The sequence below is a fragment of the Panthera leo genome, chromosome C2 (genome assembly GCF_018350215.1).
Source record: "Panthera leo isolate Ple1 chromosome C2, P.leo_Ple1_pat1.1, whole genome shotgun sequence".
Classification (NCBI taxonomy): domain Eukaryota; kingdom Metazoa; phylum Chordata; class Mammalia; order Carnivora; family Felidae; genus Panthera; species Panthera leo.
This window is the reverse complement of record NC_056687.1, coordinates 155,991,369-156,019,346: the sequence shown is the minus strand read 5'-3', so window position 1 is coordinate 156,019,346 and position 27,978 is coordinate 155,991,369. Positions and strand designations below refer to the sequence as shown.

The window sequence follows — 27,978 nt, the reverse complement described above, 5'->3', positions numbered from 1 at the left end:
ACACAAATGGACTAGGGGCAGGAGAGAGGTGGAGACACAACACAGCATATCATGGTAGTGTGCTTCGACTTCATCAAGTATTTAATAAACAAAAAAAAGAACAAAGGAAAGAACAACCCGTCAACATGTTACCTTTGGTAGGGAAAAAAACAATTAGACACAAAACAAAAGAGCAACACACACTTCACCCAGTCACTGTTCAGTAAAGCAGTGGCCGCCGCAAGGTCATGGTGATGAACACCCTGCTGGGTCCAGAAAAGGTACACATACAATCATGAAGGCTAAAGGATTCCCGTTCCCTTCGAACATTTGAGGTTTGCAACAACTAGATCCTTAGAACTGCTCCTAAAAGGGTCCATTTGCAGACATTCAAACTAGAGATAAAATAGTTTTCTCTTGAAGAGAGAAAGAGACCTAAAGGTCTTTATTTGCAGTTAGGTCCTCACACAGGTCAGGCGAACCAGTAGCTTCGTAATACTGAGCGACCAGGTGATGGCGTGCGTACTTTCTACTGGGGTGGAGAGGCCAGATCGTAAGTAATACTTGGGATTGAGGACTACGTTGGCCTGAGCACGGGAATATCTGGGTTCAAAGTTTCTTTTTCAAGGTCAATCAAACGTTTCTCCTGGGAGAAATCAGTTCTGGATTCAGAAAAACGTTTTCTTCCAGAGGCAGCTTCCCACCGCCTCCCCCTCCCCCCACCCTCCCAGGGACTAATACTATGCCTTTCAGAGACCCGTTAGATGCGAACATGAGGTAGATGACTTTCGCCAACAGTGAGGTAGAAACTAAACACGAGCAAATGGTGTGGTGTGGAAGGGGATGTGCGTCCCGTGCCGTTGGCCTGCAGGAAGCCAGAGAGAGCTCGAGTTCCAGGAGGGCCTGGCTTTAGGGCATCCTCACACGGAGCACAAGCGTTTGACTTTTATACAGCCCCAGACTGTGGGAAAATCAAGGAGAGTGATGTTTTCAATAAATACCCTAAGTACTTTTTGGCACCACTGGATTTTTGTTTTCAAACAGAAAAACAAGCGTAGAACTTTGGCGTATCTTTCGCTATCTACCAGAACACAACAATTGTAGAATCTTCCAAAAGGGAAGACAACACATACACAAACAGTATTCTGCTGCTTCAAGCCTAAAAAGACTTCCCTCCTGAAATCATTAAGCTTTGGCTTAACTAGAACGAAACCGGACGAGCCGATCTCAAGCCATTCTCTTAGAACTCCATCAAAGTGCCTCAATCTGGCGACTCTTTTGGCCCAACACACAATTTAGATTGTTTATGGTACCCTTGTAGGTGTTTCCCCAAATAAGTTAGACTTAAGGGCATCCGTCAATCAAGGAGCTCGCGTGCACTTGGGGACCACGGGCTCCGGCGAAATCACCTGCCACCTGCCGGCCACACTAGAGCACAGGTTTCCCAGACAGCACTGCTTCTCGTGACCAAGTTTACAGAGAGAAGACTTTTTTTTTTTTTTTTAAAGACTAACACTTCTGAAATGTCAACTCTGTCAACCAAAAGTGGTTTTTATCCACGGTTTATTTAGCCATCTCGATACCCAAACTTACATACCCAAATGCAATTGGGATCTTGTCCAAGCATAAACCGACCTTGCGCCCCATGCCACCCTGCCACCTGACCAGATCAGACAAACATGGGGATTATTGTCTGAACAGCACATTTACTCATTAGAAACAGTTTATACTCCTTCCTCCTTCGCAGCACCCACGACCTTATCTTTTCACCATGTTCAAGTTCAAGACTCCTCTCCTCGACCCAATTCCTACCTACCCTAGCATCACCTCATAAACGGGCAGGAGATATCCAGTTAAAAACCCTTATTTTGAGCGGCCTCACTCACACCAGAGTCCCAAATGTTGGCTCTTCTCCTCGCTCTTTGATTTGGAGCATTCCACCTTGTACAACAAACACACTCCCAAGTGCTTCGCACCGATCCCTGTGGGTCAGGAGTCAATCATGGGCAGCCACAGACGGCCAGTGTTTTAGAAACAAAAGCTTCCCAAGTGTGACCATGCTTCTCAAATGGCAGCGATGCCCAGTTCGGGGTGCAGGAAGGTAAGGAGGTGTCCCGCCCCCGAGGGCAAGAGGCAGCACCTCGTACCTCCACACTGATTCCGGAGGGGGGACCTACGAGCTTTGAGCCTGCAAACTGGTCAGTCTATTAATATTAACTAAGACCCGATCATTTCGGTCCCGTGTGGAAACCCTGGCTTTACAACCAAATCCACAGAGAAATGCTAACTTAGCAGTTTCACGTTACCGCCACTCACCAAGAGAAGTTCTCACTCGGGTCCCGCGAGCCCCCCACTTACGGGGGCCCCGGGAAGGGCAGATCAGAACACAGATGGGAGACTCAAAGGTAGTGACTACCTGAAGTAACTCATCCCAGGTTTCCGAGAACATTTCTAAGAATTTCCAAGACCCATTTCTTCAAAATAAAGTTTCGTAAGCATTTAAAACCAGTTGTCTTTGGTGTTTAAAGGGTGGTTTGTTGGGTGGTTGGGGGGAGAAGGCGAAGGGAGGAGGGTCAGCACCGAGTTATTCCAAAATAAAAAACAAAAATGTTTAATTATACAAACCCTTTACCAAAGAACTTAGAACCTAGGGGCAAATAAGAGGCAACTGAATAGGAACTAGGGAAGGACTCAATACCAAATGCTTCAGTAAAAGGCGGTTTTCCAAAACAGGATTTCCTGACGCCTCCTCCCCCTGAAACACAGCAGCCGGGAGGTAGCAGTTGGAAGCTACTTTCCAATTTTTGGATCCTTTATTGCATGCGGTTCTCCTTCATGAGTTTTTCCCCACATTGGTCATTCAGAAACCCTGCTCTAACGCGACGGGGAAGACCTAGGGTCCCCTGAAAGTGGCACATGTCCAGGAGACCAATGATTGGCTCGCTACGCTGCCCCCGGCACCCTTTCTTCCTCCGGGAGGAAGAAAACACATTTCTGCACATGTTAGCTCTTCCTGTTCGTTTAGAACTACGTCCATATTGCAAGGGTAATTTTCTCGTACGTACAGGGACAGACACTGACCCGTCAGTCCTTCCGTTTCGACAAGAGGTGTCCCCGTAAGCCCATCGTCAGAGACCACCTCTTCCTCCCGAGGTGCGCCACTCTGGAATTCGGTTCCTACTCAGTATTTGGGGGAATGCAGGGGCCCACGTAGGTCCTCACCAGCAGAACGTCAGCTGTACCTACTTCCCACCTGAAAGACAGATAATGCCCAGACGCACAAGGCTCTGTACCCGAGTCCGGCTGACCACAATCCAACCCTGTAAAGTGACGGACGCCATCCCACAGTTCTGCAGCGGGAGCCTGGCTTAAGCGTTCATTCTTTGGTACCGAGAGAGAGGTTTCACAAAAGGCATTACATCCTACATGTTGGGTTGGGGCAATTTGGTTTACAAATCCTTTACATTCAAAGGCCTTTGGGGGGAAAAAAAAATCCACGTGAACCACGAGGTCCTACTGCGTGGCTCGGAAGCAGACCGCTCTGCAAAAGCGACCCGGGCAGAGGGCGCGGGGGTGAGCTGTTCCCGTCTGACTTTCAAACATTCTATTTCCCTGAACTTCCAAAGCAGGAAAAAAATTGTGCTTTTAAAGTAAAAGGTCGTTTCTTTGCCTACTCTTCTTAGGAAAAGAAACACCTAGCATTAACAGAACGACATTCAAGCCGGGGCCGGGGACTGACCTCCACCCTCCCTCAGAGTGCCGGGGTAGCCGCCTGTTTCTTTCTCATGCTCTACGTGGACTACCTCGGCACTCGCCTGCCCGCCCGCACACAAGCCAGCCGGTCCGGCAGGCCGGATACCCTCTTTTCTGAGAACGGGGTTGATTTTCTTCTTCCTTCCACTGAACTTGATAACCAACAGCAAACTAAGAGTACTTAACTTTTGAGAATACTTTTAATCCAAAATCCTAAGCTACATCTATTTTTTAGAAACCAAAGCGTGAGAAGAAAAGTTTCTTCGGGTGGTGGTATGTCACCCGCAGCTTTACTATTCTGGTGTAAGATGACTCGGACCCACAAACACGCAGGTGTACCCAACGTCCCTTAAAGGAAACAAGGATCACATATCCTAAAATATGAACACGACAGTCTGCTTTTCTTGGCTAGCAAGCCACAGACACAGCCACATTTTCTAGGAATAAGAAAAGATGCTGAACAGGATGATAAACACACTGAGGTATAAAAGGAGAACACAGAAAAGTTCTCTGTTGCAGCATTTAAAAAAAAAACAACAAAAAATCAAAAAAAAAGTTCCCCAAAAAGATCAAGATCACACAACACAATCTAATCCCCAAAACACAGTATTCTCCAGAACACAAATACTCTATAATTAAGCATTTTTAAATCTTATTTTTCCACGTTTTATAGTTTTTCTTTTTTTTTTTTTACTTAGTTTTTTCATGTTTCCTTGGCTCAATCTACAGAATACACCCCCACCACACACATCCAGTGCCCCCCACCCAGCCACAGAGACGCCAGGCTTGTGCATATCACGCCCCACGGAGGGTCAGAGGGAAACGTGAACTCCACTGAGTGAGGGTGGGGAGGAGGGCAGAGGGCCTGCTGGGGAAGGAAATGCAAAGATTCATGAGGTAGATAGAAATTATCACGTCACAGGCTCAATCCCTGCAGAAAAGAGAAGTACATTCATCTGTAAAAAAAATAAAGATGAGGTAGGACTTAAGCAATGTTGTACTCTTCTTGTTCTCTTTCAACAAAAGAAAAAAAGAAATTTCCCTGAGACTGTTTCTTCTTTGAAATTCCAACGGAGACAGAGGGAGACGCGCGCACCCCAACACAGAAGCCCAGAGAGCGGGATCAGAAGATGAGGATCCGATTGTTGCCGAAGTCCACCACCACGATCATCCCGTCGGGGGTGACGGCGATGCCGGAGGGGCGGTCCATCTGCCCGAAGCCGCTGCCCTGGGCGCCAAACTTGCACAGGAAGCTGCCGTTGGACTCGAACATCTGCACCCGGTGGTTCCTGGAGTCGGCCACGATGATGCGCCCCTCCTGGTCCACGGCCACGCCCTGCGGGCGCAGGAACTGCCCGTTGCCAGTGCCCTCGGAGCCCAGGAAGCGCGCGGACTGGCAGTCGGGGTGGATGACCAGGAGCCGGTGGTTGTTGAAGTCGGTCACCACCAAGTGGCCCTCGTGGTTGAAGGCCACGCCCCGGGGGGAGTCAAAGTGCTTCCAGAGAGCCCCCTCGAAGCCGTACTTATTCAGGAAGACGCCGTCGGGCCCGAACAGCTGGATGCGGTGGTTCCGGGTGTCCGAGACCAGGATCTTGCCCTCCGCGTTCACCGCCACGTCCCAAGGGTAGTTGAACTGCCCGTTTTTGGTTCCCTTCTCGCCGAACTTGAGCAGGAACTGGCCCTCGAACGTGAAGACCTGAATGCGATGATTGTCCTTGTCGGCCACCACGATCCTGCGGGAGGCGTCGCAGGCCACGCCGGCCGGCCGGTCGAACTGCCCGGGCCGGGAGCCCAGGGTGCCGAACTTGTGGTGGAAGGCCCCGCACGGCTTGAACACCTGGATGCGGTTGTTGCTGCGGTCGGCCACGACGATGTAGCCCTCCTTGTCCACGCTCACGCCCCAGGGGCGGCACAGCTTGCCGTCGCCGTCGCCCTCGCTGCCGAAGCTCAGGCCCGGGAGCCCGATGCCCACGTAGCTGCGGCCCGACTTGACCACCACCTTGAAGGGGCTGTTCTCGATGTGCTGGTTGCACATGGTGACCGACACGAGGTGCTCGCCCTCCAGCTGCGGCCGGTAGCTCACCACGTACGTCCCGTTCTGCTGGTCGCTCACCTCGGCACCGAACAGGTTGCCGTCGGGGCCCAGGACCACCGCCGACATCAGGTCGCCCCCTGAGAGGCGAGGCTCCCCGTCGTGGTCGTAGCCGACGACGGTGAAGGAGGCCACCTTGCCCTGGAGTGCCCTCTTGAGGCCGTCGCCCGTGGCCTTGGTGAGCGGCGCGAAGGCCCCGCTGCTGACGAAGCCGAAGGACTTGATGGCCAGGTACAGGGCCTGGTCCGGGGGCGTGAACATGACCCGGTCGTCCTCCTGGGGCTGCAGGAAGCCGCGCACGGTCTTCAGCTCCTGCACCTGGGCCAGCATGCGGTCCCGGGCCAGCAGGACGTCCAGCGCCCGCCCCTCCTCCAGGACCTGCTGCACAGCGCTGATGGTGCTCTCCAGCTTGTTGAGGCTCTGTCGCAGCTTCTCCACCTGCAGGTACAGGGACTTGGCTTTCACCTGGCGGATCTTCTCCACCTGCAGGGACAGAGAGCACGGAGGCTTTGAGGCAGGCAAGGGAGCGACGCACGGCCCGGCACCGGTCACTCAGACCCACACGTCGTGCGGCCGCACGAGGACGGCCGGCCTGTGCTCTTCAGAAACGGCCACACTCCCAGGACGGAGGGAGGCCGAGGAACCGTCCCAGATCACGAGAGAGGACTGAAAACGGGACTACGGCTTGCAGTGCAGGATCCTGGACCGGGGGTGGGGGGGGTGGGGGGGGTGGGGGGGGGTGGGGGCACCCGGGTGGCTTAGTCCCTTAAACATCCGACTCTCGATTTTGGCTCAGGCCGTGATCTCAGGGGTCGTGGGACCAAGCTGGGGCTTGAGGGCTCAGGCTAGGCATGGAGCCTGCTCGAGATCCTCGCTCCCTTCCCCTGTCCCGCCCGGCTCCCTCCACCCCTCCTCCACCCGTGTGCTCTCTCTCTCAAACAAAAAGGAAAAGACCCCACAGAACAGGGCTGCCGCACACAGAGCAGGGACCGAGGGGTCAGATACTAGCATGGTTCCAGGGCTGAACTTCCTGAATTTGAGTAACTGCGATGATGTAAGAGAATGCCCTTGCTCAGAGGAAATAAACACAGAAGCGTTTGAGGGTAAAGAGGCATCCTGTCCACAACGTGCCAACTGACTCTCGCTCGAAGCACATACAGAGTGCACGCGTAGAATGGCGAGAACGGGTCAAAATGTAAAATGATCAGTAAATCTGGGAAAAGGACATATGGAGTTCTCTCATTATTCCTGGAATAATAAAATCAAAATCAAAAGCGAAGAAGAGCCACAAAACAAATGCTTACGGAGCACCTGCTTTGTGCCAGGCACTGGGGGTGCATAATGACCAACAGAGAGGAAGGTCTTTGTCCTCAGCAGCAGGACCTCCCAGTGGACACAAGGCCAGTCTTGCACTCCCGAAGGGCTGAATTTTCAGTGCAGCCACAGAGCCTGCAGTGTCTTCAAAGATTTCTCCCTCTCTCTACGGCCCCCGCCCCTGAGAGGAAGAAGGACTGTATGTGGAGGGAGTGAAGGGATTTGTTGAGAACCTAATTCAAGATTACAGCCTGTACCCCCTTGCCCGGCCACACATCCCGTCTCCACGGTTTTCTGCCTCCACAGAAAGGCCCACACACCCCAAATTTGGAGATCAGTCTTTGGAAACCACTGGCCTGTATTTCCAAAGGAGCCCTTTAAATCTAAATTGCTGTGATCTACAAACCTGAAATCAGACCTGCCCCAAATAATCCCTGCTTCTGAGGGTCTCAAGCCACTCTACTTGGGAGCGTGGGGTTCACTCTGACCAATGAAAGAGAGCCACTTCTCCATGTTTCTGCATCAGATCAGTAAAAGTCCTCCAACTTAAAGTGATTTAAGGTGCCACCCAGCTGACTCGTGCCATTTTGCAGACAGAATCACGACTTCTGAGAGCTCTACTGATGACAATACCACAGAAAGACTATTTCAGAATAAGGGTCTCCTGCTGGGGGGGGCCTGGATTTCAGTCCGATCTTCCCTTGGTGGAGGCAATGATGTGATTTTTGACCCATTCATGATTTTCCATCTGTCGGCTCTGGGAGCAGGACACGTGTGGGGACAGATCAAAGAGCAGCTTTCTCCTTTGTTTTTGCGCTGGGCCAAACCTCTGGCCTTTGGTTTGGATCTCTCAAGGAGGTGGCTGCAGCTAATCCCACAAGGTAGCCGAATCCCCTGGAAATGTGTAAGCCACAGGCATGAAAAAACACCTAGATACACAAAACCGGGTCACCTGGCACTCAAATCCCTTCAGTAATGCGTGATGCAAGAAAATTAGATGTTGTATAACAAAGAAGTATCCGAGCAGAGACAGGCAGGAAAGCTTTGCTGGGAGGGCGGAAAGGCAGTAATTAGTACGAGAGTAGCACTCCCACAAAATTTGGAGGGCGAGGCATAATAATAAAAAGTAAAGACAAATGGGACTTAGGTACCTGTGTTCCAAACGAGGGAGCTTGTTTCAGAGGTTATCGGAGAATGAGTTTTTAGAAATGAGGTAGAAACAAAGTATATTGCAAAAAGAGACTGACCTTCTTCCAAATTTGCTTCTCCAAGACTAAAAACTTGCTTTCCAAGCCCCCTGAAAGAGAACTGCCTTTAGGGAGAGGGCAGGAGTCGGCCTCACAGGAGGGAGGGTACCTAAGGTGAGATGCGCAGAGAAACTCCTCCGCACAAAGGCCTTTTCATCAGCAAATCCTGAAGAGCGAGTTTGTGGCAGAGTTCCCCAGAGAGCTCTCAGGTTGCACAAAGCGGGCCCCTTTCAGTTATAATTAACAGTCGTGGGTGGCATGAGCCTGGCAGACCATGGGGGCACGTGAGTGTCCGAAAACCATGTCAGGCCCGCAAAGGTGCCTCCACAAAATATGTGCTGAATAAAATCTTGAGACTTCTTCTACCCAAGGATTCTTCACTTCTCATCAAAAGGCAACTGAGTCCTATTTCCTGAGAAGCCAGCAGAGGCAAGAAAGCAATTGGCTGTGAGCTAACTAAATGGAAAATGCCATGCACAACTCCAACGCAGCCTTCCAGAACATTTTAGGGCATAGTGACTGGTGAGGATCACTTTCAGAAACTGAGATCCCATCTGTCCCTTCACATAGTTTAGATGATTAAAACGAGCACGCACACACCTAAGTGCACCCTTTTTACTCAGCAACGTGTATGGTCTCATTCATGTATTAAGAGACCGTGATTACAGCTGAACTGGCTTGAAGTTCAGACCCATTCACAGGCAACAGATTCTCTCCTCTTCCGAGGAGAAGAAAATGTGGGCATGAAGAGTTCGGTGGGGAGACGGCTCCTTCCAGCTGATTCCATCTAAAGAGCGGGCACACGTGTGTCGCCCTCCCAAGTGGGAAACGGGGGGTCAGTTGGTACAACCAGGCAGGACACCAAAATCAAGGATGCTTCCCACCTGCTTGCTTTCGTAACATTCTCGACGGTGCCCCCTTCTCTCGGTCTCCTTTTGAGGATACCCAACCACCTTCGTGGAGAACCTCCCGGCTTCCAGCTGGGGTCTGGAAGCGAGCAGACGCTCAAATCCTCACGGGTTCCCTGCAGCTCACGGAAAACCCAACGGCCGCGGAGGCCGGGGCAGGGGTGCACGAGCTCCCCTTACCTTCCACAGCAGCTCACACTCCCGTTCCTCCAGGGCCTTCTTGTGCCGCGCAGTCACGGCTTTGACCTCCGACTGTACCACCTTGGCCTTCATCTCCACCTGTTCTGCCACCGTCTGGGCCTGCTCGATGCTCAGCTGGAAAACCAAGAACAAGCTCACGGCGTTAGGAGGACCTCCGCTGCTCCGTGCAGGTCAGAGACCCGAAAAGCTCACAGCCTGGGCCCCGGGACCACTTGGCCCGCTTCCCTGGAAAGAAAGCAGGCACGCAGGGAGAGAGTGCCCCTGTCCGACATGGAACCGAGGGAGGTGCGGGCAAGCGCCGGATTTCCTCGTGTTTGGGAAACGGCACCTACACAGCGAACCTCAGGACCGTTAAGAGCTACTCTGACACCGGGAGCCCAGGGTGGCGGGGCCCCGGCCCAAAACCGGGAAGGAGGATCGGATGTGAAATGTGCCACTCCCCACAGACTTTCTGGCCTTACTGGCCACCAGGGAAGACCCCGCAGGCCGGCACAGCCCTCAGGCGAAGGTGTGGGGGAGCTGCAGGCCTCCCGTTGCTGTCAAAGCATGAGCAGCTCAGCTCATTCCAGCCAGCACCAGCCCCAAGTGACCCAGGGGACCGTCTGCTCTGCCAGAGAAACCGTGCGCGCCCTGTGGTCAAGCCAGCTCGCCAGACCATCTCCGCACCACCGTGTGCCCCACCCTGGACCAGCAGCCCTAGTAAAGCAACCAGTTTAATCAGACGTATTATTGTTCATAAAAAATTAATCAAGACAGAAGGCCCAGTGTTTTCATTAATATTACATGATGTGTCCTGAAAAGCCACAAGGATTTCTTTGAGATACTGAGGTATGAAATCAGGGATTCCAAACCGCTGACGGTGCTCAACAGGTCCTAGGGTGGGTGTCCCAAATTAGGAGGGGCCTAGAGGAGCACCAAGGGTTTGGAGCCTGGTCTGGGCTCAGGAACCAACCACGGGCACACCCTGGACCAAGGGGTTCCAGCACGAGGAGGATACAACTGAGGCAGTCTTGGGCAAAGCAGGCTGGAGTCATCCTAGGAGTCGGGTACCCCAATTTCAGACCCCAGCTTCACGTTCCAGTAGTTGCAAGGCCTCGGACAGGGGCCCGGCCTTCTGCAGCCTGGGCGAAGGGGAGGGAAAGGCGGGATAATCCACAGAGGGAGCTCAGCACAGCACCTGGCCGAGTAGGACATCGTGTTTACCTTATCAACAGCGCTCAGCAGATCAACACCTGCAGGGGAACCTCAAGCATGCTTCCCCTTCATCCCACGGACCTCCCGGCTTCCAGGCACAGTCCTGCACCTAGGCCCACGCACACTTCCTGCCCAATTTTGTTTTTAAATTGTGGTAACAGACGTAGGCCATAAAATGCAGTGGTATTTAGCACCTTCTGAGTTATGTAAGCATCACAGCCACCTAGTCCCGCACACTTCCACACCCACTAGGCAGTCTTCCACCTCCCTTCTCCCCACGGCGCCCATACCCTTCTGTCTCCACACCACTGTCTCTTCTGGATGGTTCACATAAATGGAACCCAACAACACATATGAGCACCCTCATTTGTAGGACTATGCTTCCTTTTAAACAGTCGCTTACAACAGGGAATCCCCCCGTTAATGCTCTCAGTCTAGGTGACGCGCAATGGCATGAAAGCCACACTCACGTCACAACTGCCGCCAAAGCACCCTTGCCTGACGGGGCTGACTGCTCATGGCATCCTCTGCCCCAATCCCTGTGAGGCCTAACAATCCACTGAGCTGATCAGAGGTGGCACTTGGGCAGACCTGGAATGCTCAGTGACTATCCCTGGCTTGGAATGCAGTCTCTTCCAAATTCGGCCTACATTTTACAACTCAGCTCAGATGCCACTTCCTTCCTGAAACTGGCAGTGAACGACCCCTTCCCGTGTTTCTGTTCCACCTTTCCTACCTAAGTGTCATTGCGTTGCATATCAAACGAAATGCGGGGCTAGTTACGCAGTCCATGATCTGTTTTACCCGTGCTAATGTCTACGGCCATGGCCATTATTTTAACAAAGCACTAGGTAAGTATATTGGGTTAAATACTGTCTCCCCCAGGGGCACCTGGGCGCTCAGTTGGTTAAGCATCCAACTTCGGCTCAGGTCACGATCTCATGGTTTGTGAGTTCAAGCCTGAGGTCAGGCTCTCTGCTGTCAGTGTGAAGTCCACCTTGGATCCTCTACCCCACCCCCTGTGCCCCACCCCTGCTTGCATGCTCTCTCTCGCTCTCAAAAATAAATCACTATTAGGGGCGCCCGGGCAGCTCAGTTGGTTAAGGATCCGACTTAGGCTCAGGTCATGACCTCGCAGTTTGTGAGTTCGAGCCCCGTGTCCGGCTCTGTGCCTGCAGCCTGCTTCGGATTCTCTGTCTCCCTTTCTCTCTGCCCCTTCCCTGCTCGCTCGCTCTCTCCCTCTCTTTCTCTCCCTCCCTCCCTCCCTCTCTCTCAGGGAGCCCGGGTGGCTGAGTTGGTTAAGGCTGACTTCAGCTCAGGTCATGAATTTCATGGCTCCTGAGTTCGAGGCTCTGTGCTGACAGCTCAGAGCCTGGAGCCTGCTTCAGATTCTGTGTCTCCCCCTCTCTCTGTCCCTCTCCTGCTCACACTCTATGTCTCTCTGTCTCTCAATAATAAGTAAATGTGAAAGATCAAAAAAGGTTTAAAAAATATAAATCAATATTTAAAAAAATATATTGCGTCCCCCAATTTCAGGCTGACGAGTTACGATGTGGTCATGTTGGACTAGAGGGAGTCCTAAATCCAATGAGGGATCATCACATAAGGCCACGTAAAGACACAGACACGCAGAGAAAGACCACATGACAACAGGGACAAGAATTAGGAGCCGTGCAGGTACAAGCCAAGGAAAACCAAGCAGTGCTGGTGACTACCAGAAGCTTGGAGAAGGCAAGGAGTGGTTCTTCCCTAAAGCCTTCAGAGCACAGCCATGTTGACACCTTGATTTCGGACTCCTAGCCCCCAGAATCATGCATGAATAAATTCCTATTTTAAGTCACCAGTTTATGGTAATTTCTTATAGCAGCCCTAGGAAACAGCAGCCAACAAACTGAAGCAGATGGAAATATCCAAATTACCAAACAATCAAAATTTAGACCGATCAATCACTGAATGCATATATACAGGTATCCTAAATGCGTGAGGTCGATTTCAAAGGTCTCAGGCGGTCAGGATGGATTCAGAAAATGGGAAACCTCAACAGACTTTTTTTTTTTTTTTTTTTTTTTAATTTTTTTCAACATTTTTTATTTATTTTTGGGACAGAGAGAGACAGAGCATGAACGGGGGAGGGGCAGAGAGAGAGGGAGACACAGAATCGGAAACAGGCTCCAGGTTCCGAGCCATCAGCCCAGAGCCTGACGCGGGGCTCGAACTCACGGACCGCAAGATCGTGACCTGGCTGAAGTCGGACGCTCAACCGACTGCGCCACCCAGGCGCCCCTCAACAGACTTTTTTAAACAGAGATGATTTAGTGTGAGAATCTGGTTAAACAGGAAGTGGAGAACCGTCAGGGCAAAGGGCATATGGAGGCCGAGAGGCAGACCGTAACTGGTAAGCAGCCTCCACCCTTGGGCCAGGAGGACACAGAGAAGAGACGCGGTTACAAGCAGGGACCAGGGGCCATGCCCAGCTCATTCTGGGAGTGGCAAAAGCTGGAAACTGAACTAACCTCTGCTGCCAGGGCGAAGAAATGCTGCTACGAGCAGGAAGGCAAATGAAAGAAGGAAGTCCCTTTTCCCGACTTCCGGACACGCCGTTTGCAGGGCCGCAGCCCAGCACCACACGGCACAAGTGCGAAGGGGTCAGATTCCGTGCAGAGTATACCTTAGTAACCCACACACCCTGTTTTCAGATGCATTAGCTGGCGTCCCAGTCAATACATGACCGAGGCAACCAAGCCTTTGCCCATAGATTTCTTAGCTTCCTCAACGGAAAGCAGAGGCGGCAAGCTGCTATTTATACCAACGCCGTATCATATACCGACTGATTCTCCATAAAAACCACAGGAAATGGAAGTAACGGGCTTACGTTCCCGCAGGACAAGAACCTCCTGCAGGACAGAGCAAGGACCACCCTCTTTGGCTACGAGTGTCTATTTGCCTCTCTCCCTACTGTCTCCTAGCCAGGCCTGCTCCCTGCCAGGTCCCTAGCAGGCCCTCGGGTCTCGATTTCCCTTCTATGACGAGGACGGCTTCTTCTATTTTTCAATCAGGTAGAAGGGGTACAAAGCTCTTACTGTAACTTGAGCGATCCCCAAGTGCGCAAGGATAGGCTCATTCCCTGGGTTGAGAGTCATAAAAGTCCTACGTGCAGAGACAAAATATAGCGTCCTTTTCCTAATCATATAAAGTCCGGTCAAGCGCCACATTCCAAGATGTGCAGACCAGGACCTGCTGAACTAGTTTCCATTATCTAAACAGGGCATTTGGAGGAAACAAGGAGCAGGTGGGAGGGGGGAAATGACAGTGGGTAAAAGGGCTAGGTAAATTTCAAAAGCAGAAACATTCAACTTACATTAAAGAAGGGAAAACAAAAATTACCCAACAAGCATGCAGCTAGAGAAGAATGTTATTTTTTTCCTTTTTTTTTTTTTTTTCGATTTACTTTTGAAAGAAAGAGAACAGCGCGTGCACAAGCAGGGGAGGGGCAGAGAGAGGGAGACAGAGGATCTGAAGCAGGCTCTGAGCAGACAGCAGAGAGCCTGACATGGGGCTCAAACTCACCAACCATGAGGTCATGACCTGACCTGAAGTTGCACGCTCAACCAGCCGAGCCACCCAGGCACCCCAGAAAAATGTTATCCTTTTTAATTTTTTCAAATGTTTATTCGTTTTTGAGAGAGAGAGAGAGAGAGAGAGAGAGGGAGGGAGGGAGAGAGAGAGAGAGAGGGGCAGGGAAGGAGACACAGAATCCAAAGTAGGCTTCAAGCACTGAGCTGTCAGCACAGAGCCTAACGCAGGGCTCGAACCAATGAACGATGAAATAACGACCTGAGCCAAAGTTGGATGCTCAACTGACAGAGCTGCCCAGGCGCCCCTCGTTATCTCTTAAACCTTTATTTTGAGAGAGAGAGAGAGAGAGAGAGAGAGAGAGAGAGAGAGAGAGAGAATGAGTGCTCAGAACCATGTGTGAGCGAAGGAGGGGCAGAGAGGGAGAGAGACAATCCCAACCAGGCTTGATCTCATGGGACCTGAGCCAGATGTGTAACTGACTGAGCCATGCAGGCACCCCAATGTTGTCATTTAGAGCTGGCAGGTCCAGTCTAACATCTGAAAGCTGAGGGTCTCCATCTGGGTAGGCAAATCAGTGTGCCAGCCGAGTGCTGGTCAGTCAGTGTGGAGGCCAACTGGGTTTCCGAGGGAAGAGTACAGAAAGCGATTAATGATATCTGTTAGGGGAAACAGGGGTGGCCAGGTGACTGGTATCATTGGTGTCCCAACAGGCAGAAGAATACCAGAGAATGCCAATGTCACCTGCAAACTCACAGAGCACAAAACTGGACATGGGAGATACTGTAGTTCACTCTAAAATGTAATTTTATCACATTTAATACTTTGAAACTAAGACTCATCTTGGGGCGCCTGGGTGGCTCAGTCGGTTAAGTGTCTGACTTCAGCTCAGGTCACGATCTCGCGGTCCGTGAGTTCGAGCCCCGCGTCGGGCTCTGGGCTGATGGCTTGGAGCCTGGAGCCTGCTTCCGCCTGCTTCCGATTCTGTGTCTCCCTCTCTCTCTGCCCCTCCCCCGTTCATGCTCTGTCTCTCTCTGTCTCAAAAATAAATAAACGTTAAAAAAAAAAAATTAAAGTTTAAAAAAACAAAACTAAGACTCATCTTAAAACTGTCAGTGGGGCTTTCCCTTTGTGAGGTACATCTAAAATAAATGTGCATATTACAACCAATGACATCTTAAGTGCGATAAATACATTAATTGAAAAATCAAGGCTCCCTTTACGAGAGCAACTTGTGTCTTGATCCTGATTATAGACATCTCTCCCACCCCAGGGAATCAGTGCACCTTATGAAATCCTCTAATTACATAAGTGACCAAAAAGTTTTACTTCCAGGAAGAGTCAAAGTTGAAGTAATAAAAGGTTTTAAAAAGCCATAAAAATCGAGTGATCAGTCTTAAAACATCGATGAGGTACACTACAGACATCTTTCATGCTTCCTTCATTGTAGATAACTCTAGACCCTTTGTCAGAGTTAATTCTCTATACAGGATTAAATAGAATTAATTGAAGGATTTGCTTCTGGGTGTTTTTTTTTTTCTGGAACTAAGTGTCTCAAGCTAAATAAAAACAAGTAGTGAGTCTCTCAGAGTTATATCTCAGGAACCGTGGTTCAGTCAACTGTACATCCAACACTTGTAATTTAATAATGGATAAATGTGCCTGTTTGAAGAAAGGGAATGGAGCTCTTAAAAGTCTTTTATAAACAAAAGCTGGTAAGAAGGAAATGAAAACGCACAAGTCCCAAGTTGTACGGAGTTCAGATATATTGTGAACGGTCATGGATACTCATGCAAAGGTAAGGCTGGTAAGAACTTAAATCTGACTGCAGATTTGGCTGTAGTATCCTTTACTTATGGGATGTGTTCGTGCTCATTCATTTAGTCCAAAGGAAGTTTCCAATCATAGTGCCTCCAGGTGCAGTGCCCAAGGAGGAATGAAGGAGGCCAGGTCAATCAAGGGCCCTTCCCTGCAATTTTACAAATGGAGGTTCCAACCTCTCCCCAACAGGGAGAAGAGAGGAAAAGGAAAACTCTTCCCCTGAGGATAGCTTGCTGCAATACTGCAAGAGTGGAAGGCATCTCCGTGTATGGCCACCACGTTCAACAGCAAGAACGAGGCCACCATGGAGAGAGGCAGAGCTAAGAGACCGAGTGCTGGCACCAAGGTCTGAGTCCCTGGACACCCGAAGCCCAATCCATCCGTGTTCTACCCGGTCCCCTGAGACTATTCCTCTCCTTTCATTCAACTGCAACCAAGGATCCTCATGAAGACCGCCTGGGAAAAATGTCAATTAGGCCACGGTGCACTCGAGTCCCTCACATTTGTGTACACTGTGTGCACACGCACAAGAAGGGAAGGCGGGGGCACAGCTGCCTCCCCAATGAGAGGTAGGTGACCATCAGTTTTGGACTCAAACTGCAATCCCCCCACTCATTGCCAGTGGGACTTCTGGGGGGTTGCTTAGTCGCTTTCAAGCACAATTTTCTCTCTGCCAAATGGAACAAACACCCAAACCTCACATACTGGAGAAAGTGCCTGTTCCAGTGCCTAAAACAGAGTAGAGCTCAGGAAACAGGGACGGTTCACTTGAAATTTTTTTTTTAATGTCTATTTGTTTTTGAGAGAGACAGAGTGCAAGCTGGGGAGGGGCAGAGACAGGGAGACACAGAATCGTAAGCCAACACCAGGCTCTGAGCTGTCAGCACGGAGCCCGACGCGGGGCTTGAACTCAATAACCATGAGATCATGACCTGCGCTGAAGCCGAACACTTAACCGACTGAGCCACCCAGGCGCCCCAGGACTGTTCATTCTTACTGGTGAAAAGACAAGGCCTATGGCTGAGGAGATCTGGGATCTTAAGCATAACGACTAAATTTTGTTCTTCCATTTCCAGATCTGTAACAGAAAAAAATGTTTCTTTCATCTACTTTCTGCGTTGGTTTGTAGAAATTCACATAAAACAGTAGCCACCCTCAGCATTCCTTGGGATAGACTTTCCACAGCAGCAGATATTCCTTGGGATAGACTTTCCACTGCCGCAGGGTGCATGGGCTATTAAAGTGATCAAACAAACAGAAGTCAGGGAAGCAAGGTACTCCAGAGAGTCTGGATTAACTTACATGTATCTTCACTTATGCAATTTAAGAAAGTCATGCTTAGTCATCAAGCTCAGTCCTTCTAATTTTTGTGCTAAATGGCGCGGTATTTATCACTGTAGTTTAACCTGAAGGGCGTTTACCCTTTCAACCAGGTAGGCAACTCAAGTCCAATAAAGGAAGTCAGGAAAAGGGTAGGGCAACGATAGCCATTGTGCACAGCACCCACTTTACTCTTATCACTACTACTCACTAATACTAGTTATCAGATGAAGAGTAACAGAAGCTCTAGTGAACTTGAATCAAAACGCCCCTGCAAATGGCTAAAATTAACAGCACAGGAAATAACAGATGTTGGCGAGGATGCAGAGAAAGGGAAACCCTCTTGCACTGTTTGGTGGGAACGCAAACTGGTGCAGCCGCTCTGGAAAGTGTGGAGGTTCCTGAAAAAAATTAAAAATAGAACTACCCTGTGATCCACCAATTGCACTGCTAGGAATTTACCCAAAGGACACAGAGACACTGATTCAAGGAAATATATGCACCCTGCTGTTATACATAGCAGCATTATCAATGATAGCCAAGCTATGAAAAGAGTCCAAATGTCCATCGACCGATGAACGAATAAAGAAGATGTGGTGTGTGTGTGTGTGTGTGTATGTATGTGTGTATACATATATATATACACACATATATATATATATACACACACATATATATATATATATATATATACATATATACACACACACATATAGTATATATACATATACATATAGTACTCAGCCATAAAGAAGAATGAAATCTTGCCATGGATGGAGTTAGAGTCTATTATGCTAAGTGAAGTAAGTCACAGAAAGGCAAATACTATATGATTTCACTCATGTGTGGAATTTAAGGAACAAAACAGGTGAACATGTGGCGGGGGGAAAGAGAAGCCAACCATAAAACAGACTCTGAATTATAGAGAACTGAGGTTTGCTGGGGGGAAGGTGGGTGGGGAGGCTAGATTAAATGGGTGATGGGTATTAAGAAGGGCACTTGTGATGAGCATTGGATGTTGTATGTTAAGTGACGGATCACTAAATCCTAAACCTGAAACTAATATTACACTGTATGTTAACTAACTGGAATTTAAATAAACACCTGGAAGGAAAAACGCCCTGGCGAATGAAGTAGTCAAAAGACTGGATTTTGACCAATTGAGAAGTGCCATGCAGCCTTCTAGGAAATCTCTACAAAAGGCGGGAGCATGCCTGTTTCCTTTCAATTGTCCAGAATATAGATGCTATATCGTGAGTTGCAGCAGCCATTTGTAGCCAAAGGTATGAATGTCAACACCTCGGCATGGAGAAGCAAAGCTGAAGGACTCCCCAGTGACTATCTGTACCTCTAGAAGAACTTTTGGAAACAGGAGAAATTAACGCCTTGCATATTTAAGCTACCACATTTGGGAGCAGAGTGAAGGCCTGTTACTCATGGCTAAATTCATTTCCTCCCGGATTAAAACAAACAAAATCCTAAACGATGACAGAATGGGGATGAATAAATTGCTTGGGACCTGGAAAGCAGGTACTATCACAAGAATTTAAGAAAACACTTGACGGTGATAAACATGTTCCTAACCTTGACATAGTTGTGTTTTCATGGGTGAAATACACGTTGAATATATATGTGTTCATATGCTTTCAATACGTACAGTTCATTGAATATCCATTTCCCTCAATAAAACTGGGGGAAAGAAAACTGCCTCAGTCCCACCATAATCAGCAAAACGCCACTATTCTTATTTTGGCTTATTTCTACTTCCTCCCATAATTTTTTTTATGCATCTTTACTCGTTTTGCATAATTTTTCCTGGACCAATTCCAGGGTTTCCTAGTTTTAGTTAACACTGTATTATAATGTGATCCCAAACTCTATGAATGTAAGGGGCTGAAAAACCTTAATTCCTATTGTTGACCTTTCCTACCGGTACAAGCTGCACCTTCAGGATGTAGGACACGGCCTTGGAGATTCCTATTAAGAGGACGGAGTTCCTTCCATATTTAAAGCTCTGGATATTTCTCAAAACATGCTCTCCCACTCACAAAGATCACGTGTGGTGTACTTACTCCGTCACTTATCCAAAATAGTGCTCCGGTGTCATTATAACTGGCTACTGCTCAGGCTGAATACACTTCTGTACTTTATATGAAGTGGTCAGACTGTGTCTTTGCAAGGTGTCTGCAGCCCTTTCATTCCTTCACCTGTGTTGTCTCTTCCTTCCTACAAGTTGTGCCTACTGATTATGATCTTTTCAGAGTAACTATTTCTCTGCCCCATTTGCCAGTTTGCTGTTCTCCTATTAACATGCATGCATTTTGGGGGCACCTGGCTGGCTCAGTCAGAAGCGCATGTGACTCTTGATCTCAGGGTCGTGAGTTCAAGCCCCATGTTGGGTGTAGAGATTACTTACAAAAAATAAAAACTTTAAAATTATGCCTAAGTTTCTTGTATTGCTTCTTTTAAGTGTATTTTTGAGAGAGAGAGAGAGAGAGAGCAAGCAAGCATGCCAGCCAGCAGGGCAGGGGCAGAGAGAGGTAGACAAAATCCCAAGCAGGCTCCATGCTATCAGTGCAGAGCCGGGCACAGGGCTCAATCTTGAACCGTGAGACAGATACAGCCTGAGCTGAAATCAAGAGTCGGACGCTTTACCGACTGAGCCACTCACGCACCCTCCTCGTATCACTTCTAATATATCTACCTCCAGTTTGCGTTTTCTTTCTTTTTTTTTTTTTTAATACTTGTCCCCTTCGTTTCCATGTAATAACCCTTACTAGGATTTTATTTTGGTGTCTGCTATCATAATTTAAATCTCTTACAACTATTCCTTACAACTTCTTACTCAGTTTGAGGCCTTAAGTTATTGGCAAAAATAAAGCCTACTTCCAGAATATCTCCTGCTTCTTGAACCTGACTTGCCAGTACACACGAGAAGTATTTAAAAGCTCCCAAATGATGCATTTATTCAATAATATTATGAGTAAATGAACAACAACAAAAGAACAAAGGAAGGGTAAATGAACAAGTTGAGGACAGTTTCTTAGACCAACGATGTCCAAATCAAACTTAGCAACTTAATTTATTTTTTTATTTTAAAAAATATTTTAAACACTTACTTCTTTTTGAGAGAGAGACAGAGCACAAGTGGGGTAGGGTAGGCAGAGGGAGACATAGAATCGGAAGAGGCTCCAGGCTCTGAGCTGTTAGCACAGAGCCTGATGCTGGGCTCGAACTCACAAACCAGGAGATCATGATCTGGGCCCAAGTCACCCCCTTCTTTATTTTTTAAATGTTTATTTTTGAGAGGGAGAGGGAGAGTGCATACACGAGCAGGGGAGGGGCAGAGAGAGAGGGAGACAGAGGATCTGAAGCAGGCTCTGTGCTGAGAGCAGAGAGCCCTATGTTCATTCATGAGCCCTATGGACCCAAACTCATAAATTGTGAGATCATGACCTGAGAGGAATCAGATACTTAACTAAGCCACTCAGTTGCCCCTCAAACTTGCGATTTAAATGTCCTTGCAAAAGAAATGAGAATCTCTTACCCTGTGACCGGAATCATTCTGTATTTTAGTTTAAATGGAGTTAAGGGATGTATAAAAGGGTGTGTGTGTGGCACCAGTTAGATGTGTATTTTAAAATAGCTTACCACTCCCCCCCAAATTTTATGTTAATTATGTTCCTCCGTCCTTCTCCAGTGTTCATATTAATAACAAAAATCAGGGGCATCTGGGTGACTCAGTTGGTTATGTTCCAACTCTTGATCTCAGTTCAGGTCATGATTCCTGAGTTTGAGACACGCATCGGGCTCCAAGCTGATAGCACAGAGCCTGCTTGGGATTCTCCCTCTACTTCTCTCTGCCCCTTCCCCACTTAACAACAAAACAAAACAAAAACAGCCTTCATACTATCTGCTGTATTCTTTAATATAAACGCTATTAAATGGCAGTGTATGAATTATGTGGTGAGGCCATTTATTTCATGAACATTGACCAATGCAAGAAACCAAGTGCCTGAAGCACCATGCACCCAAAGTAGTGTTCTTTCCTGGCATTCCAACGTCGCTTCTTTACCCTGTGGGGAACCTCTCAGTATCCGACATCCTTTCCGCTGCTTAGTGACCGGCAAAGGAAAAAACACTTGTATACTTGCACACAAGTCTTAATTCTTAATTATGTCTTTATGAAAATAAACCAAAGCCTACCCTGTGCTAGCCAGTGATGGATTTTTCCACCATCTTCCAGGCGTACTTTATAAATGGTTTTTAGATTCATCACTGAGACAGGAACTCTACCTGAAGCTTTCAGAACTGTGTTCTTCCTTAAATACAAAAGCAGGGGCTCAGTTAAAAGCAAACTCCTCCTTGTTCTCACTAAATCAGTTTCAATGATGTCCTGACCTCCTAGAAGGAACCCATTTGCAAAACATTTGTTCACAATGAAGAGTGGGGTCCCTACCAGTCTTCTGACCTTGGAGACGGTTTGTTTCTAAGGCTCACATGGGAACAAACTGACCCTTCACCAAATGATTTGAGCAAAACTAACTTGTTCTCCATCTTTACCTCAGTCCCCCCCTCCCTCCCCCAAAGGCATCACAGAGTTAACTCAGAGGGAAAAGAAGGGCCATGTTTTCTAACACTCAGGAGACTTCTTAGCAGGTATGAACCTCTCTACTTTCATTAGAGGGCCACGAGATAGTTTTAGGAATAGTCAATGTACTGAGAACCTGGTAAGAACATTCAGACAAATGGTTGTCCAATCATACCCCAATCTTTGGATCACTGGCTGAGAGTAGGTTCTGAAGAATTGCAACCAAGACCCCCAAAAGGGTGCCTTCCCCGCCCCCCACCCCCAGTTACACAGGACCTTGAAGCAGTCAATTCACAATCTATGCAGATGATGTTCAGCAGGTGTACCTGGATGTGGCCATGCAGATGATTAACAATCTGAGCTTCCCGGCTAATTCCTGCCACTTGGCTCCTCCCCAAAATGCCCCATTGAGCTCAGCAGTACTGCTGATATTTGAATCTCACCCCTAGGTTCTTCTTATTACTCACAGCAGACTGTCTGCTAACAGTGACTGTATTCGCTGCAGAAGTTAAGCATGGCAGACAGAATCTTCTGTCCGACTACTTCTCTCTCCTCTCCGTCAAATTCTCAAATTCCCAGTTCCTTGAGATTTCATCATTGCAACCACAGATCGCAGATCTCTCTTTACGTCTCTAGCGAATCATGACAACTCATTTTTCTTTCCAGAGTGGCTGATCCCAGAAAGTGGAGGGCACCAGCAATTCTGTGAATCGTGTCTCAAGGACCCCAGAGTGTTCTCAATCTCCAAGGACAGAAAGGGGTTAATAAGGTGAAGTCACAGTCGGGGGGAGGGGCAGGACCCAAACGCAGCAGGTCTTGGGGCTCCCCAGGTGACGCTGACAGCAGCCAGGTCCAGGAGACACCAGCGGGGTAAGGCAACGGACGAAGTCCCCACTGCCGTAAAAAGGGGAGCCACCAACCACTGCATCCTTGGGGGACACAAGCTCACCAAAACAGAACAGAAATAAAATACAACTATGTGCTAAAGGGGATGCTGACAACCAAGAATTTAAGAGCAACCAAGAACCACTCTGAAGGCGTAGAGAAGGAAGCAGCCCGCTCTGGCGTTAGAATATGCCAGAAGTAGTCACCGCAGAAACAGACGCTCAAACCTCTAATCACAGGGCTTGAATAACAGACAATCTGACTCTTCAGAAAGACCACTTCAGTATCATGCATAGGAACAGGATAGCTGCTGAGAAACTTATTAAAACCCAGAACTATCCTTCTGCCCCTTCCTGATTTTAACTTTATTTATTTATTTTGAGACGGGGGGGGGGGAGGGAATATGAATGAATGAATGAATGAATGAATGTGAACAGGGGAGGGGCAGAGAGAGAGAGAGAGAGAGAGAGAGAGAGAGAGAGAGACAGAAAATCCCAAGCAGGCTCTGCACTGTCAGCACAGAGCCCCAATGTGGGGCTCGAACTCCCAAACAGCGAGCTCATGACCTGAGCAGAAATAAAGAGTTGGATGCTGAATCGACTGAGCCAGGCAGGCGCCCCCTTCTGCCCTTTCGTTACAGCACATGATCAATTCCTTACCACTTCCAAAAAAGGTCTTATTTTTTACACAATTCACTTATTCAAATGCTCTAAGAATGTGAACTTTCCATTCAATTTCTGCTCAATGATTAGCAATGTTTCCTTGACTTTCAAGCTTTTCCTACAAGGAAAACATCTCATGATTTTTTCTTAAAACCTTGTCGTCTGGACCAGGCAATAAGATTTTAAGTCAACTCAGGTATGCTATCACTCAATGGTAAGAGAACTTTTCTATCCCCCAAAGTTACATGTGTCCCTTCCTAAACCCAAAGGGATGGGGACTCAACAGAAACAAGGGTCTCAGTTACCAGGAAGTGACTTTTTATTGCTTGGGAAAGACTCTGAGATTCTGAACCTTATCTTAAACTTCTGTTGCTCACCTCTGTCTCACTTATAAATAAATAAATCTGAGCAGCGGAGAGATATGCCTGGAAAGCATTAAGCGCCCAGTCCTTCTGCAGTCCCAGCTGAGGTATGCTAACGCCCACTTGTACTTGGGGAGGGGGCTGCATAAGAAACAGGCAGATGATGGGGAGGGCAGAGGAGGGGAGGGAGCTTAAGTGTGTGCAACAAGCCCTGACTGGCTAGTCAACTTTGGCCACATCCCTCTTGGCAAACCCTCCCCCTCCCCAAGGGATTACTGCTGCATGGAGGTCACAGGAGCTCGGTGGGTCATTGTTCCCAGGCCCCCACACACCGGAGCCTGCCCGGTAACCTACACATGCCATCTGAAAGGGAGTGGGACAGGTTTCACGTGCAAGAAAGAACAAGGGAAAGGGGGGGACTGACCTGGATGGCCTGGCGGCCCTGCTGTGCGTCGGCCAGCAGCTGGATGGTAAGTGCCCTGGAGTCCTGCAGTGCCTCCTGGAGGTAGATGAAGCTGTGGCCGCCGTGCCGGCCCATCGTGCACTCACGACAGATGGGCACTGAGCAGGTGTCACAGTACAGGTGCAGCACCTGGGGACCAGAGAGGGGACAAGCATTAATGAGATTTGGGACTAGCGGGGAGGGAGGCAGCCTCAGGGGTGCTCTGTGGATGCCAGACCCCAGACACCCCCTTCGCACTTAGCAAGGACACCCCCGCAGCCAACCGCGGGCAGCGTGTCCTCCTTTCTTACCCCCTCAAGGAGAAAACAACCAATTCCCTCTTTCCACTCCGGTTTCATTCAGAACTTTAACTGAGACTCCAAAGGCAAAGACGAAACAAAACAATCCTCCTGGCATGAGATTTTCCCTAGGTCTCAGATTAATTGCCCAGAAAAGTTCTAAGACTGTATCTCCCTGGTCTGAGATTGGTGGCCCAATGAAAGAATGTACCAGAAAAATGTGTCTTGCCACCCCACCCTCTGGGTGTGTGAAGCACAGTTAGGAGCCAGTATTAATCACCCTCACAGGGCAGCTCGCAGCCACAGTCCCCCCCATCAAGGAGATTAGCGCAAGTGCAAAGCATGGTTCTCCCAGGCACGCGGGCAAGCTCTGGGCTTAAGCTTCTGGAACGAAGGCAAAAGCTAGTGGTAAGGTCAGCCAGCTTCTTGTCTTTCTTCTTCCTGCCAAGTTGTTCCAAGGAGTCGACCCCGAGAGGCAGCCCGCGCTGACAGAACTGCTTTGTGATGTTCTGTATCTCCCTGGGGCCCAGCCTGCCGGGAGGGAGACACGGCTTGGCACAACCTTCACCTGCTGATAAATGAGGAGCTCTCAAGAGCGGAAGCTCCTTGGCACCGAAACTGGGCCAGTCGAGCTGTACCCTTCCACGGAGCAGGGCACTTCGCACCGCTCTCTGTCAACATCTGCTGGACGGCTTTCGAGAGCAGGGCTTCCACTCGCCGCCGGCATACCTGGGCTTGGGGAAAAGCCAGCCGACACGCAACAGGCAGGGAAGCGGTGTCCGAGGGCTGCTTTTCCGCACACAATACGCTTAATCCCCAGATGAAGACCAGAGGTCGAGGCGTCTTGGGGCCACACAGCAAGCAAGGGCAGAACAGGGCGGCCAACTCGAGCCTTCTGGAAGACCCGCCAGACGCTGGCTCTTCACCAGAGCACCGAGCACCTTACGAGGTCTTGTGGCGTCCAGGGTGGGAGACCCGAGGCCAGGCGATTCTGCGCAGAAGCCCGGCCCAGAGCAGGCAGAGCGTTACCCGACTCACAGGTGGGCAGGGAGGGCCGCGACGTTCCCAGGAGAAAGACCCTCGCGGAAAGGAGCCCGGGCGAAAGTACGGATGCCGACCGTCTGCTCTTCAGGTTGTTTTGTTAACTAACCAGACGCTGCTCCGAGCACATCCGCTGGGAGATGGGAGTCCCCAGACAAGCTCAGGGCAACAGGCCGACTCTGCTGAGGGTGCAGGCAGTCAGAGGGGGCTGTGTGGTCCTGCGTGGTTTAGGCTGCTTCTCTAGGGACCGCTGGACTCAGAAATCGGGGAAAGGCTTAGATTATGTTTTTTTTTTTTTTTCCAAAAAATTCTTTAATGTTTATTTATTTTTGAGAGAGAGAGACAGACAGACAGACCGCCAGCACGCACACGCACGAGCGGGGGAGGGGCAGAGAGAGGAAGACAGAATCTCAAGCAGCCTCCAGGCTCTGAGCTGTCAGCAGAGCCCGCTGTGGGGCTCGAGATCGCGACCTGAGTCGAGGTCAGACGCTTAACCGACTGAGCCACCCACTTCCTATTTCTAAGAAATGGTTCCGATGTGGTAAGTTCATGGGCCCCATTTTACAGGAGAGAAATGGGATCAGCTTTGTGACTAGACGAGGGCCAGGGCAGTACTTTCCCAGCGACCGAGGGCGACTGAAATTTGGTGACCGTAATTTGCCTCCAAGACCAATCGCTTTTTAAAGCGGGTTCACCATTTTAGAAATGATCACCTGTCTAATCTGATAAAGCTAAAACTTTCAAGCTGACCTTAAATGCTAACCAAAAGATGCCAAAGCGGATAAACTTGGAGGAAATTCCTGGACAGTCTCTTTTTATGACGTGGGGCTAAAGCACCCTCCCCCACCCCGTTTCAACAACTCAACCTCCTGCCTTCCCGTTGGCTCCCTCCATTTGTCACGGGAATAAAGGGGTCACTCCTACGCTCGTGTGAAGTGTGAAAACCTTCCATCTGTAGGCTCCTTTGAAATTCGACTGGGACATGTCTCTGAACCTTCTGTCCTCTGTGCCCCTGCCAAACAGCAAGCAATGCCCTCTTCATCCCTTCTCTGGACAGCTGTGTAGACTGACCAGGGTCCCCTGGCTTTCTTCAGTCTGTGTGAACAGAACGGCTTTCACTCGCAGTGAGGAGGAAAGAACCTGAGGCTGCTAGCCCGAGCCCCGCACCATCTGGCCGTGGGCGTCTATCCAGTCACCTGACCGGGCTGGCCTCGTCTGCGAGACACAAGCAGTCAGGCGAGGTGCCTCCAGAGACCGCTTCCGTCCCTGAAATCCCGGGAACCCTCCCTCAGGGACCGAACACCAGAAACCCAAAGTCCTTTGAAGGAACTCTGGGCTGAGCAAGGAAGCCAGGCCCCAGGTGCCAACTGTGTGACTGCAAGAAACCAAGGCGGTTCTTCCGGGTTTTTTAAACCCAGAGCCTGCAGTCCGTTAAGCGTCCGACACTTGATTTCAGCTCAGGTCATGATCTCAGTTTGTGGGATGGAGCCCCAAGCTGGGCTCTGTGCTGACAGTGCGGACCCTGCTTGGGATTCTCCCTCCCTCCCTCCCTCCCTCCCTCCCTCCCTCCCTCTCTCTCTCTCTCTCTCTCTCTCTCTCCCCCTCCCCTGCTTGCCTGAGCGCACGTGAGGGCGTGCTCAATGGCTCTCTCGCTCTCTCTCAAAATAAACAAACATTAAATTTAAACCCACAGCCTGGATAATGCGTATAGGAGATACCTTGCAAATGGTAGGCTTTAAAGCATTCTCTGGGCCCCTCTTGATGCAATCCTGCCTGGCATCGGTTCCCCGGGACTGTGCCCAGAACACACCTGATTTCGGTCCTGGACCGTAGGACCAGCACAGCGGTGGGGCTGGCCCTGGGGGGACACCCAGCTTGTTGATAATAAAAAAAGCTAAGGGCCAGTAGAACAGCTTAGCTCCAGTGGTGCTTATAATTCATGAGCTATTGATTTTTCAAAGAACGGTATCCAAAAACTGGAAATCTGGTCGATTTTTATCAACTGTCTAGCTGAAGTTCGGCATAAAACTCTGGGAGGATTTCATGCTCCATTTAGAAGCTTCGAAGGTCGAAAACCCACAATTTTGGAGTCAACAGGTAAGCGTGCACATGGGTGCAATTCTCTCTGAAACAGCTCGAAGATTGTTTTAAAAGAATAAACTGGAACCCACGTCATCCAAAGGACCAGAAGAGTGGCAGAGGCCATGAGGGGGAGAAGGAGTGGTCCTCTGGCGGCAGGAATTCTAGGGCCTGGAGCTGCCTGTTAGGGGTTTCCCGGGCAGATGTACGACACG

At 49.5% G+C, this 27,978-nt stretch overlaps 1 protein-coding gene across 1 annotated transcript in view; it reads right to left on the bottom strand.

Moving 5' to 3' along the window:
* Positions 1 to 1,367: 1,367 nt before the first annotated feature.
* Positions 1,368 to 27,978, bottom strand: part of TRIM71 (tripartite motif containing 71) — a 65,984-nt gene continuing 39,373 nt past the window's right edge. The window contains exons 2-4 of the mRNA XM_042956022.1: positions 24,327 to 24,494; positions 9,474 to 9,608; positions 1,368 to 6,307 (exon numbers count right to left, since the gene is read on the bottom strand). Of these exons, the coding sequence (XP_042811956.1) occupies positions 4,856 to 6,307; positions 9,474 to 9,608; positions 24,327 to 24,494 (1,755 nt within the window). The 3' untranslated portion in view covers positions 1,368 to 4,855. The remainder of the gene's footprint in view (positions 6,308 to 9,473; positions 9,609 to 24,326; positions 24,495 to 27,978) is intronic.